The 13,238-nt window shown below is 37.1% G+C and overlaps 1 protein-coding gene across 2 annotated transcripts in view; it reads left to right on the top strand.

The window, feature by feature from the left end:
• TSG101 (tumor susceptibility 101) overlaps positions 1-13,238 on the top strand; it is a 22,601-nt gene extending 9,363 nt beyond the window's left edge. The window contains exons 6-10 of one of the 2 annotated variants that reach the window (XM_040609545.1): positions 1,177-1,243; positions 2,918-3,012; positions 9,884-10,086; positions 11,543-11,782; positions 12,914-13,238. In XM_040609545.1, coding sequence (XP_040465479.1) covers positions 1,177-1,243; positions 2,918-3,012; positions 9,884-10,086; positions 11,543-11,782; positions 12,914-13,003 — 695 coding nt within the window. In that variant the 3' untranslated portion in view covers positions 13,004-13,238. The remainder of the gene's footprint in view (positions 1-1,176; positions 1,244-2,917; positions 3,013-9,883; positions 10,087-11,542; positions 11,783-12,913) is intronic. The other variant, XM_040609546.1, reaches the window with a different exon arrangement.

Genomic DNA, 13,238 nt, shown 5'->3' with positions numbered 1-13,238 from the left:
ACATTTAGGTTTTGGGGGTTTAAGTGCTAGATAAACTGTTTAAGAAAGAAATTAAGCCCTTTTTTTAAAAAATAGAATTGTTTAAAAGCATTCAAAGATGAAAATAGCTCAGCTTTTTTTTAAAAAAATCTATTTGTAATCCTAAAATTACTAGAAATGGGGAGTAAACATGCAAAATAAATATAGAGATACGTTGCTAAGGCTGTTAAAGACTTAGGCATTTGTATGTGTTGATAATAATTTTTTGAAGTGTAACTTCTAAGTAGCAGAAATTACTGGATAAGAACATGGTTGGATTGTTAAACAGCTAATCAACTGTGAAGTCTACTCTGAAGGTACTTAAATGATACACTTGTTATTTAGTGAGTGGAGAACAATGGTTACGTTGCAAAGGTTATTTTCTTTCTTCAGATTGTTTATCTATCTATCTAAGAAGACAGTTCTCCAAGTGTGTCATCTTTAATAACATGCCTTTCTTTTCTCTCTTCCCCTAAACACAACTACTTGTGTATTTTTAAATCAATAACCATTTTTATTCATGCAGTGGTTAGGTTAAAGTAATGATTAAGGGAAAAAAAAATGCAATGAAAGGTGCCCTAGCTAGTTCTAAGGATGTGTGATTGACTTCAATTATAGTTCTCATGCTCTTCCTCCAAATAAAACACTCTTGAAAATATTTTAACCACAGTTGATAGGTAGAGGTGCAGTCTTCAGAAATGCAAAATTTGCCTGCATTTTGTTTGCCTTTGGATACAGAAAGGAAATCCTAATTGGTCAATACATGGAAGGAAGGTCTGCTGCAGTTTAGTCCTTACATGTTTTGAGGGGTAGCAGCTGCCTTGATCAGTTGGCACAGGGATAGCTCACAACAAATATCTGTATGCATTCCTCTTGCCAAGCTGCACCAGAGCAGCATGGGACATACCTGGGAGCGTTGTGAGATGTGATGATGTGGACGGGGAAGTGAGGGGTTGCAGGGTATGCATTTCTGCGGGGTTTTGGCCAAGGAATGACTTCTCTTACTCTTATTGTTTTGTTATGTTATACTGTATTCATTGTTTGATAATAATTTTGAGAAGCATCTTACTACAGCTTAATGTATATGTAATCTTTTTTTTTATATATATATAAAGCTATTGAAAAGTAAAAAATATACAACATCATTATTTTATTTAGCTTCCTATGTGCCGGGCATTCCAGGTGGAATATCTACCTTTCCAGCAGGAAGCACTCCAAACCCAAGGTTAGAACCCCTTTAAACTATCATCATTTACCTGACAGTTTTCACTAAATAGTATCTAGTCTCAGTTGTATTATCTTATGGTATATTTGTTGTATAATTGTGTTAGCAGTTCTTTTTTGAAAAGTGAGGACTGAATTCTTGTCAGTAGCCAAAAGGAAGTTTGAGAGAGGTTTAGCTTTCATTGTGGCTTGCTTCAAATACAATATACTTGAGTGAGATATGTATTTTGAAAATTATTACCTAACTCCCAGGTGCTGTCTTGCTTCATTCATATATTGGATTAGTTTTCATAAGTTTGATATGTTTACATGATACAGAAAGAAATGTATGCCTACAAGCTGTTTTGTTTATCAGCGTTGTTAGTATTGTTTGGCAAATTGGCAACTCAAGGCATTGACCAAAACGCAATTGTCGGATTAATACAAACCTTGACTCCAATATAAATGCAGACTTAATTCAGAGCACTCTTAAGAGAATTTCAAGGGCACGAAATTATTTTAAAAGCTTTTCAATTAATATAAACCAAGACTTCTTCTTTAAGTATGATAAATAATAGTTTGGAATAAAGCTTTTCCAGAAAACTTGCAGTTCTTTCTTAGCAAATAGTAAGATGCTGATCGCTGCTATTATAATCTATCATGATAATCCATCATAATTAATTATTTTTATTATTAATATCCTGATGTCCTGGTTTTGTGTTCGGAGCATGTGAGGAGTTGCTATAATATAAACTTAAAACCCTGTAAGCATTAAGAATGTGGGCTAGTATGTTTTAAGAAGTGAAAAATGGGGATTTTGCTAAGTTCTTACGGCTAGTTTTTTCCTCCTAAGTATGTTTATTTAAAGTGCTCTTAATGAATAATAGAAGAACTGTTTTTGAAATAGTATCATTTATGAATGAACAGAAATGTTTTTAAAACTACTGAATTTGTAGTTATTTGGAGAGGCACGGAATATGTTTTTTTATATTTTACATATGTTCTTGGACCATTTTGTTTACTTGTAGCCATGGTTAATATTCTCCTGTATGCAGGTATTTGTCAGTCTAGTGCTGACTAATTTGAGTCCTTGTTTCAGTTGATAATAAACATATTATAGGAAAGTATTGTAGATTGTCATGGTGTATGTCATCGCGCGATTGTTTTGGTGAACAAATGAATAGTTTTGCTCTCCTTCCTCCTTCAAAGCAAGGCTGGGAATTTCTGTAGGAGTTTCATCTTGCAACCGTATTTTGCACATTTTTATGTTTACATAAAGCAGTTCAGAAGTCATCTTGATAACTATTATCATATTAAAAATCATTAAATTGAAATTGCTGTTTGTGAGTTTGTAGCTGGAATAATTTATTTTGGATACTTTTGGGGTTTTGTATGGCAAGTTAGAAATGGCATGGCAAGATTAAGAGATTAAAGAGAATTTAGAATTATCCAAATGTTTGACCAGGCAATAACTAGATAAGGTTTCAGATAAAGTGATACCTTCTTAAATCATACCAGAAATATAAATTGTGAAGGATGTTAATGTGAACAGGAAAAGAGAAAAAGTATGACTTGGCCTGCAATTAGAACATTTTATTACGTAAACAGATGTTGAACACTGTGACATAAAGATAATATACACAGATGATATTTTACACATAGTTACATAACATTAGCATATCTTTCTTTGTCGAAGCAGCTACCCAAACTATTCTTACCCGGGTGGTGTTCCATTTCCAGCAACCACTAGTGTTCAGTACTACACTTCTCAGCCTCCCGTGACTACTGTTGGTGAGTAGCTTTGAAAGAATTTCTCTGAAGTGAAGCTTCCCTCTATGACTGATACATAAAGAAAATGGAAAAAGGAACGTACTGTTATTAATCTGACCTTCCAAAGTATTGCTTTTCAATGTAAAAGTTATTCGAGGGAAGAATAAAATACGTTTTATGTCCTTTACCTTGTATTTTATTCCGTTGGGAACTTGATATATTCATGGTTTTGTGCAATGCATTGTGTGTGTTCTATGAATGTTTTGAAGACTGTAACTACCTTAAGTTGGGGTTTTTTTCTCACTCTTTAACTGTAGGTGATTTGTGATTGTCTGTGTTGCTCTGTTTGTGGTCATGGTTGCAGTGGTTTGTGAACACAGTGTGCCCACTAAAGCTGCTCTGTCACTCACCTCCTCAGCTGGACAGGGGAGACAAAATAAAACAAAAAAGGCTTGTGGGCAGAGATAGGAACCAGGAGATCACTCAGCAATTACCATCACGGGGAAAACAGGCTTGACTTGGGGAAATTAGTTTAATTTATTACCATTCAAATCAGAGTAGGATAATGAGAACTAAAAATCAAAACTTAAAAACACCCTCTCCCCACCCCTCAGTTCTTCCCAGACTCAACTTCACTCCTCATTTCTCTCCCTGCTTCCACAAAGTGGTGCAGGGGAATGGGGAACGGGGGTTACAGTCAGTTTATCACGTTATCTCTGTTGCTCATTCCTCCTCACACTCTTTCACTGCTCCAGTGTGGGGTCCCTCCCGTGGGAGATAATTCTGCATGAGCTTCTCCAATGTGAGTCCTTCCCACAGGCTGCAGTTCTTCGTGAACTGCTCCATTGTGGGTCTCTCCCATGGGATGCAGTCCTTCAGGAACGGACTGCTCCAGCGTGGGTCCCCTGTGGGGTCACAAGCCCTGCCAGCAAATCTGCTCCAGTGTGGGCTGCCCATGGGTCACAGCCTCCTTTGGGTACCCACCTGCTCCGGTGTGGGGTCCTCCACGGGCTGCAGGTGGAGATCTGCTCCACTGTGAACCTCCCTGTGCTGGTGGGACAGCCTGCCTCACCGTGGTCTTCAGCGTGGGCTGCTGGGGAATCTCTGCTCGGGTGCCTGGAGCTCCTCCTGCCCTCCTGCACGGGCCTGGGTCTCTGCAGGGCTGTTGCTCTCACATATTCTCACTCCTCTCTCCTGCTGCAGTTGTTGCACAGATATTTTTTTTTCCCCCACCTTCTTAAAGATGTTCTCTTAGAGGCGCTACCACCATTGCTGATGGACTTGGCCTTGGCCAGCAGTGGGTCCATCTTGGAGCTGGCTGGCACTGGCTCCATCGGACATGGGGGCAGCTTTCTGGCATCTTCTCACAGAAGCCACCCCTGTAGCCTACTGGCTTCCAAAACCTTGCCACACAAACCCACTGCAGTGGTTTATAAAAATGGTTTTGTCCTTACTTAATCATCTACTGGACTTGCTTTATTTAGACCTTATGTGTGGTTTTTTTATTCCAAGTCATAGCTATCTGAAGCAGAGTTTTCCAATGTGTTGGAATGAGTTTCATTTTTACTAAATTTCTTCTCCAGCCTCTAAACTGTTGCTTCTTAATGGTCCCTACTTGTGACTTCCTTCTTTCTTCAGCAGCAGGATCTAGGGTATTAACATGGATCTTTTCCCAGTCTGCTGCTCCCTTGCCCTTTGCTAGCAAAATAACTAAGCTTGGTTTTCACCCAGCACCTCACTTCTAGTGTTTGTGTAACAGATTGGGAACGAGTAATAAAGGTCTTCTAGTTAAGTAGGAAGTTGGTGCAGTAACTTCACAACTGGATGATAGTCCTTTAGGAGCAGATATATGGTAAAGGACGTAGACTCTTTTGTCACCTTGTTCGAGTATCAGTTGTTTGTAGTGTCTTGCACCATAATTTAAAAGTGCGTCCATAGGTTCTTCATTTAATTTGTAAACTCCCAGTTATTTATACACGCATTTTTCTCCATAACTCTGTGTACTTTGAAATTTTCGTTCACACACATGGGGGCAAAGCAAGTTCACAGCTTGGCAAGGGAAGATAGATGTTTCTGCTTTACTCTTAAAATATCTGAGAGTTGTTCTGTTACAGAATTTGGAAACAACAGTAAGTTGTATGTTGCATACTTGTGCCTGATCGCATCCTTTGTGTCAAAGTTTGTTCAGCCTTCTGAATTAGAAGAGTCTTCCCTGAAGGCCATCGGCTGTTTCAGTGGCCATCTCCACTCTGAGGTGACACGTGTCTGTCATGCCCACTGCAGGAAAGCTGCTGTCCCACTTCAGCACAGTACTCAAACAGTATACAGTTGGGAGGCTGTAGTTGGGTGTTTGAGAATTAATGGTCTCTACTGGCTCTCTTGTAGGGAGGTGGTAAGAACCATTCTAGGGAACATTGGCTTTCTGCAGCATCTTTCTCAGATGCAGTTTTGCTTTTATGTAGTAGAGAGTTAATTTAAAATACAGATATGGTCTTATTTCACTTCTTTCCCTCATTTTCATGCCCAGTGAAGATGAACAGTGGTGGAATATCTGCCAAGTATTATAGAAGTCTTTTCAAGTCCCGAGTGAGATCATCTGGTCCCATGTTGTAATGCCAGATTTTGTAGTGGCAATTTAACTGATTAATTTGATGCAGCTAGGTAAAAGTCATACACCTGTTATACATGGTTTATCTTGTGCCAAATGAAATGCAAACATGTCTCTAATCATTCACTACTTACAATACTGTTTGGTTTTTTTACGGTGCAGTAATGGTTTTTCTTTCAACTGAAAATGTTTATTTCCTCTACATGTTGTTTGGCTGGTTTATTTTGATAGTTTATTTGGGAGCATATCAGGTGCTGTAACTTCAGAGTTTTGTATGCATGGTGGTGGGGTGTTTCCTATGGTGAGCGTAGTTTGAATTGGATGAAAATACTAACTCAGAGTAGCTTAAGTTTTCACTAATAACTGTTTTCTCAAATAGTCAATCAGGCTTTTTCTTTCTGTTCAATCATCTGCCATTAATTACCTAGTAACCATGCAGTTACTGGTCTGATGATTCTGTAAGGTCATTTCTGAAACCAGACTCTGCCTGGTAAAGGTTAGAGGTTTCAGTGCCCTGTGGATTTAGTGGCTGCGTGCCATAAAGTTTCCCCCAAGCTGGGCTAATTATGGAAGTGACAGAAAATACAAAGGGTTCATGCTCTTTAAGAAGATACGTAAAAACTAATTGAGCTGTATTAAAACGATCCTTCATATGTTCAAAGACCACTTTCCTATTTGTTGGCATTTCTGTGTGGACTTTTATTGTCTTAGGTGTCTTGTGATTGTATTTTTTTTCCTGTGTCTTACTTTACTGTTAAAGGGAGCCTTGTAGAAAATCTCCCAGAGTGAAGGATATCAGACAAAAGAAAAAGTAGAACTGATAGCTGGTTCTGACACTGTGCTCAAGAATAATTCATTATATAAAGTAAACAGTAACTGAAATCATGCTAATGCTGTTCTTGAAGTGAAATCAAGACCTTTTTGTGTTGATTTGGAACATGTATGTTTACAATTTTCTGCCTTAAACAGCAAGTCCTAAAAAGTGAATAAATTCTTTGTCCCAGATAGTTTTACTGGATTTGTTTTACTTCTCACTGTAGAAAGTACTGTTCTTTTCTCCTTTTCGTAAGAAGCAGCAATGATGAATTCCTGGCTTTGTGTGTATGGTGCCATTTGACAGCTTCTGTTGCTGATTCTAATAGACAGTTAACCAAATACTAAGAATTACCTTGTTGACTGGAAACAGGGCAAATTGCTTAAGCCAGAACTGTAACTCAGATAAAATGTTGGGATGTTTATATTTTCATAAGACTCTTTGCACCAGTTGATTAATAATTTAGTCTCTCTTTTGCAATAGTAGTTAGCTCATTTATTTAAAATTATGTATGTTTTGGTGCAGTTTGTATGTAAAGTGCTTACATTAGTAATTACCAAAATCTGATATTTTCTTAATTTTGGAAGAATTTGGTGGTTTAGTAAGCATGATGTGCATCTTCCCATAGTTCCTTTCCTGTCATCTGCATAGTTTTATTTTGCCATGTATCTGGCTTGGTGCAGGTTTTGTGGGCAGAAATAAAAGGCATAGGAAAGAGATACGAATTTATGCAGTCTTGTTCTGTTAGCAGCAAGAAATCAAAAAAAATCTTCTGGATGTTTTAAAGATTCTGAGGTGTGCAGTCCTGTCAGCAACAGTTTGCATTTGTTAGTATAAAAATACCAACAGACGCTCCAAATAGTGTGTTTTGTTGTGGGTTTTTTTTGTTTTGTTTTTTAGGTTATGAGGCTACCCCAACAAAAAAATAATTTTCCATTCAGATGCTTGTTTCTTAAGGCAGAGTTTAGGTTTTAAAACCTGTTCTGGATTGTTGCTGATTATCAGGAAGATACCCAACCTACCCCAAGAACACTTTAGTGCTGAAATTTCACTAGACAGCCTACCCTTTTCCTGAGTAACTGTGGTAAAATTATTGTAATCTTATTTCTAGCTAATAGTAGTTTAGTTATTGAGTACTATTAATAACTAGCATAGCAAAAATATGTTTATCACTGTTTATCTCAGTGTAATTTAGTCTACAAATACCAGTCTTTGAACTGCAGTGTTTACATGGCAAAATTGTTTGACTTGTCTGCATTTGCTTCTTATGAGGGCCTGTGATTGTTAAGAACAGTGAAGAAGTGGACTGGATTTCTGCTGACTTGAGACACTTCTCTTAGCGTTTGGGCAGGAAAAACAGAAGATATTCTAATGGTTTTGTCTTTAGCTATGTAAGATTCACAGGAACCTTGATGAATGCTTTTTCACTTTAATTTTTTTGAGATCTAGGGTACTGGGAAGTATGGTGTATGTAATGCCATAGCAACTTAAGGGTTTTGAGAACTATGTCTCTGGATGAAAGGACACTGGTAGAATTTCTTTTTGCAAATTTTCTTTCCAGTTACAGAACTTCAAATCACTCTACACTTCATCCATAAAAGTTGGAAAGTTTAGGCCCAAAACTTGCTATAATTCTTGCTTTATTAATAGTTGTTACAATTCAGGTGAAATTTCACAGATCTAAGAGGTGTGAGGCATAAGCATGGGAAAACTGTGACACTCCAGTTTTTCCCATAAAAGAATGGTTGATAAATACAACCTGATAAATACAGATACAATTTTGCAACCAATAGCCACTTTACATTCTCTAAAGCCATCCAGGTTTCCTGGTCTGCAGATACACAGCACTTCCTGTGACAGACAGAAAGGATTTACCTTTCTAATTGAAAAGGTGTTCGTGATAGACTCTTGAGATTAGGTAATCCTATTGAAAGACTGATTTGTAAAAGCAATAGTAATAATCAGGTTTAAATGTAAAAGCCTCTAGTGCTTCAGAGGGAGAGGGGCTAATGAAATATATTAGAGGATTTATTTTCTTCTATTGTTTTCTAATATTGCTGCATTTAAATGTGTTTAATAAATTGGAATTGCAAGTTGTATCTAGCAATCAAAACAACCAAAAAAGGTGGTTGTTGTTGTAACTCAGTTACGTAGCAACCTATGTTGCTGTTTAACTGTAACACTGATCATTTGTAGAAGCTAGTTATATAATACTAGAACAATATTGGCTAGTAGCTACTAGCAGGTTAGTAGTACTAGGTTTACTAGTGCTAAACTCACTAGCCTGAGTTTCTGGGCACAGTGGACCAAGTGAAACTGGCAAATTAGTGTATCTGCAATCAAATTGTGTCATTATCTTTGTCTTACGTAAAATAGCTATGCTTACTTTGTTAGGATCAAATTGTGTAACTAATTCTACAGAATTCCTGTATGCTTGACTAACACTCTTTATTCTACTAATATTAAAGAACTATTTTATTCAGAGAGAATTTTTAAGTGTTCTTCATGGGTGCCATTACCTAATTTTATAAACTATGCTCCTCACATCCTGTTCCAATTACAATAACATCCTGCAGAAGTTTAAAAAAAAAGTATAACACTGAACATGTACCTAAAAGACTGCCATCTGATTTTAAGTCTGCTAGACTATATCTAGAAACCATATGCTAATATGATTGGTAAGATTTCTCTCTTTCTGTCTTACAATCTTTTAATAAATGTTGCTTGTTAAAGTAAAATTACCTCCATAACAAATGTTCTGTATTGATGCTGATTGTTTTACTTCTCTCCTATACATGCCCTAGGATGGCTGAATGATAATAATTGTGAAACCAGTTGGAAAGACTAGTTCATATTGTAGCTTTTCAATCACTTGATACTGTCCAGTAATCTGTCACTTAAACAGACTCTGCTATTAGATCTTCATAAATATAAAGGGAAGCAGTTAAGAGCTTTTTCATTGAAATTATTTTGGTTAGCTTAGTGGGCATCTATTTTTATTAATCTTAAAGAAAAACTCAGTGATTGGCAAGCCTCAAGATAGAGTACCTACAGAAAAATTCACTGGCTCAAGCCAACTGTTATACATAAATTGTGGTTAAATACATATATTCATTAAATCCTATAGAGTTTACCAGAAATTTATTCTTCTTTAAAAGGACTCAGACTAATAACATTCATAGACTTTTGGGGAAATGGCCAGCCCATTTTTAGATAAAAGGAAGATTGTGGATATGGGAATAGTAAAGTGAATGAATGGATGCATATTCTTAAATTTACTTGTGCACATCTTAGTGTGGTTTATCTCACTGTGGTCCCATTGTTTCTGAAAATTATTATGGAAAACAGTTTACTGTCTTACATTGCTAAAGTACATAGAGCTGGCTAGCCACTTGTTTTTTCAAACTGGCTTTATACTGAAGCCAGTGCAGAATGGAGTTAATGATACACTTGTGAATTTTCTTGTGCAGGACCCAGCAGAGATGGAACTATCAGTGAGGATACCATTCGAGCTTCCCTTATTTCAGCAGTTAGTGATAAACTGAGATGGCGAATGAAAGAAGAAATGGATCGTGCACAGGCTGAACTCAATGCCTTGAAACGGACAGAAGAGGACCTGAAGAAAGGACACCAGAAACTGGAAGAGATGGTAACTCGCCTGGATCAAGAAGTGGTAAGCTGGGACGAAACACTGCTCTGTATCTGACTATTCCTAGTAGTGAACAGAAGCATGTCATTAATTCATTATTGAGCATGATAGAAAAAGCTTCCAGTGTGTTGCCTTTTGAATATATATTCTCTTTCCCAGTTGAGGAGCATGTGTTCAGACTGAAGCAAGTCAGAAATAGCAGTGACTGTAAGATGGATTGTCCTGCACATATCTTAGGAATGTCATCGTTCAGTATAGAGGAACAGTATTATTTTGCCCCATCCTTCCTGCGAAAGATGTCAGTGGTGTGAGATTATTTCATAATTGTGTCTCAATTTCTGGGTATTAATGTGAAACAGCTGGAAAACATTTCAGTGTCCTACGGCAGGCACACAGATTTTAGTCACAGTCTCCTTGTATAACCTGCAGACTTTTCCCAGACAAGAGTCTCTCCTACTCAGTATGCTCAGAAATCCCTGCAGTTTTTCGTTAAGGCCTGACATCTTCTGCTTAGTTCATCTACTCCTTGTGTTACTGCTTGGGAGTAAGATTTTGGGATTGATGAGCAGTTTCTGAAACCAGCTCAGTGCTCAGGTGTGGTTTAAAAAAATAATTAGAAATTATTTACCAGGACTAGAGAACAGGGGAAACCATTATGTCACTGTATAAATCTGTGATATGCCCACTTTAAATGTAGTGTGTCATTCTAGCCTTACCTTTGAAAGAAAGGGCATAATAGAACTGCAGATACTTGATGCAATTTGATGATCCAGCATATCTAGACAGCTTCCATATAAAACATGACTAAGTAAGCTAGGACTTCAGTCTGGGAAAAAGACACTGGGGACAGAGTGTGGAATGTGGTAATAGTCTATATGGCGTTGAGTGATACGAAGAAGAACACAGTGGTGTACAGTCTCTTCCAGTGCATTAGCTGTGGGACATCAAAAATATCAGGAGGCAAATTCAAAAGTAACAAAAGGAGGTTCACCTCATACAGATGCAGTGAAATTAGAGTTACCATTAGTGGGTGAAGCCAGCGTATTTTGTTTCCTGTCAATGCAGTTAATTGTTTGTTTGATCCATGCTCAGCAAACTTGTATAGCAACTTACTCCAAAAGACACATTTCTAAAGAAATTTTTTTTTACTTTGCTTGCATTATCTTTAGCTATTTTAAATGGTTATTTTTCCTTATGTGGCATCTTCAAAATACTTAAAGACTGTTAGCATGCATGCCTTCTCTGTAGTTATAAATTAGTAATGAATTGACATTATCTAAAATAGCCTTTATTTTCTTTAAAATGAAAGAATCCAATATCTATAGTTTGGTAGCTCTTTCTTTTGGAAAAATCATCATAGAGATGAGTAGAGAAGTAAAGAATCAACTGGCGTGTCTAAAAATCTTTCATCTTGACAGTTGTATCACAAGAAGAAATTCAGTTCTCAAGACCTAAGAAATAAACATGCAATTGTTTTTAGGCTGAAGTTGACAAGAACATTGAACTTCTCAAGAAGAAGGATGATGAGCTCAGTTCTGCCTTAGAGAAAATGGAAAGTCAGTCAGAAAATAATGACATAGATGAAGTTATTATTCCTACAGCACCACTTTACAAGCAGATCCTGAACTTATATGCAGAGGAAAATGCAATTGAAGACACCATCTTCTATCTTGGGGAAGCATTGAGACGTGGAGTGATAGATCTAGATGTTTTTTTAAAGGTAGGTTTCTTGGGATGTTTTCAAGATGTGCATTTTAAATGTGTTTAAATACTTTAAAATTTTTTGTTCAGCTTGTTAACGTTAGTGATTCCTGCACAGAGGAGGATCTTGCAAGAACATGAATACTTCTGTGTCAAAACATAAGTTTTAAAAGAGGAATTTCAGAATTAAGATAAATGACCAATTTTTAAAAGTATTCTAGTTAAGAATGTGTTGACATAAGCTTTCCGTTGGGCTTGCATTCCCAGTTCTAGAGAAACCAACTTTAAGGGTTCTTGGAGTGTTCAGGCTGCTTTTCACTTGCAGTCTGTGGATACCTCTGCTGAGGCAGCCAGTGGAGTGTTAGAATCGTAGTGAAAAAACCACACCAAACCAAACCTGGACAATTTGTTCCCTTTGGTTGCTGTCCTTAATGCTGAAAGTTTTCATAACATCTGATTTAATAACATTCCTTTATTTTGAACTTTTGTGCATGATGGTGGCATTTGAAATAAAACCAGTTGTTGCTTTTGAAGGATTAAGAATACTTCTTAACATGAAGTAAAACTACACAAAATGTGTATGTCAGAGTAATTAATGTTGCCATTGGATCTGGAAAGATTAGTGTGCAGTGCAGAAGTGTTAATAGTCTGTACTGGGGCTACTGGGTAACGAGAGTTACCAGTCCTACCTTTTTCTAACAGCTGAGGATCCCCCCGAGTTACCACTTCAGCTTTGCTTTTAAACATCCAGTGTACAGTGCACTACATAGAGACGTAGTATTTCCTTCTTGCGTAGCTTGCTAGTTCTGTTTCTTCACTGTTAAAAGACCTGTTCTCTGCCCCATGGGAAGGGCATCGGTCTGATTTCGCATTGAAGTACATTGCACATATTCTTATCAAATAGAAAAGTGGTAGAGTTAATAATTAAAATAACAAAAAATACACTATAGTGATTGCATTTGGTAGCTATCTACAAGTAATCTCGAGCCAAGAGAATGTCATTTAGTATACTAATGTATTTAGTGTTTCCAAAAAAATAACATCCTGTTTGGGTCATGGAATGTGTTGTGCTTTGAAAACGCGTATTGTAATATAATTAAGATTATATCAAAACTTTCCCAATAGCCACCTGTTCTTGTTCTTTTTGCAGCATGTACGGCTTCTGTCTCGCAAGCAGTTCCAGCTGAGGGCATTAATGCAGAAAGCAAGGAAGACTGCTGGACTCAGTGATCTCTACTAAACTCTCGGACTTTGACTGGGAAGTTAGATTTCCTTATGAAGCAGCCATTCTCTTGATACTTCTTTTAATCAGTAGGTGCCCAGAGTAAGTTATTAGATCATTCAGGTGGAAGATATTTTGAATCGATAATATATTTTCTTTTTGGTAAAGACTAGCTTTTATTAATGCACTTTCTATCTCCTGTAGTCTTTGTGCTGGTGGACTTACGCAGAATAAAACTTGTTTTCTTCCTCTA

The sequence above is a fragment of the Falco naumanni genome, chromosome 10 (assembly GCF_017639655.2).
Source record: "Falco naumanni isolate bFalNau1 chromosome 10, bFalNau1.pat, whole genome shotgun sequence".
Classification (NCBI taxonomy): domain Eukaryota; kingdom Metazoa; phylum Chordata; class Aves; order Falconiformes; family Falconidae; genus Falco; species Falco naumanni.
The sequence above is the reverse complement of the archived record's forward strand: the minus strand, read 5'-3'. Positions and strand labels throughout refer to the sequence as shown.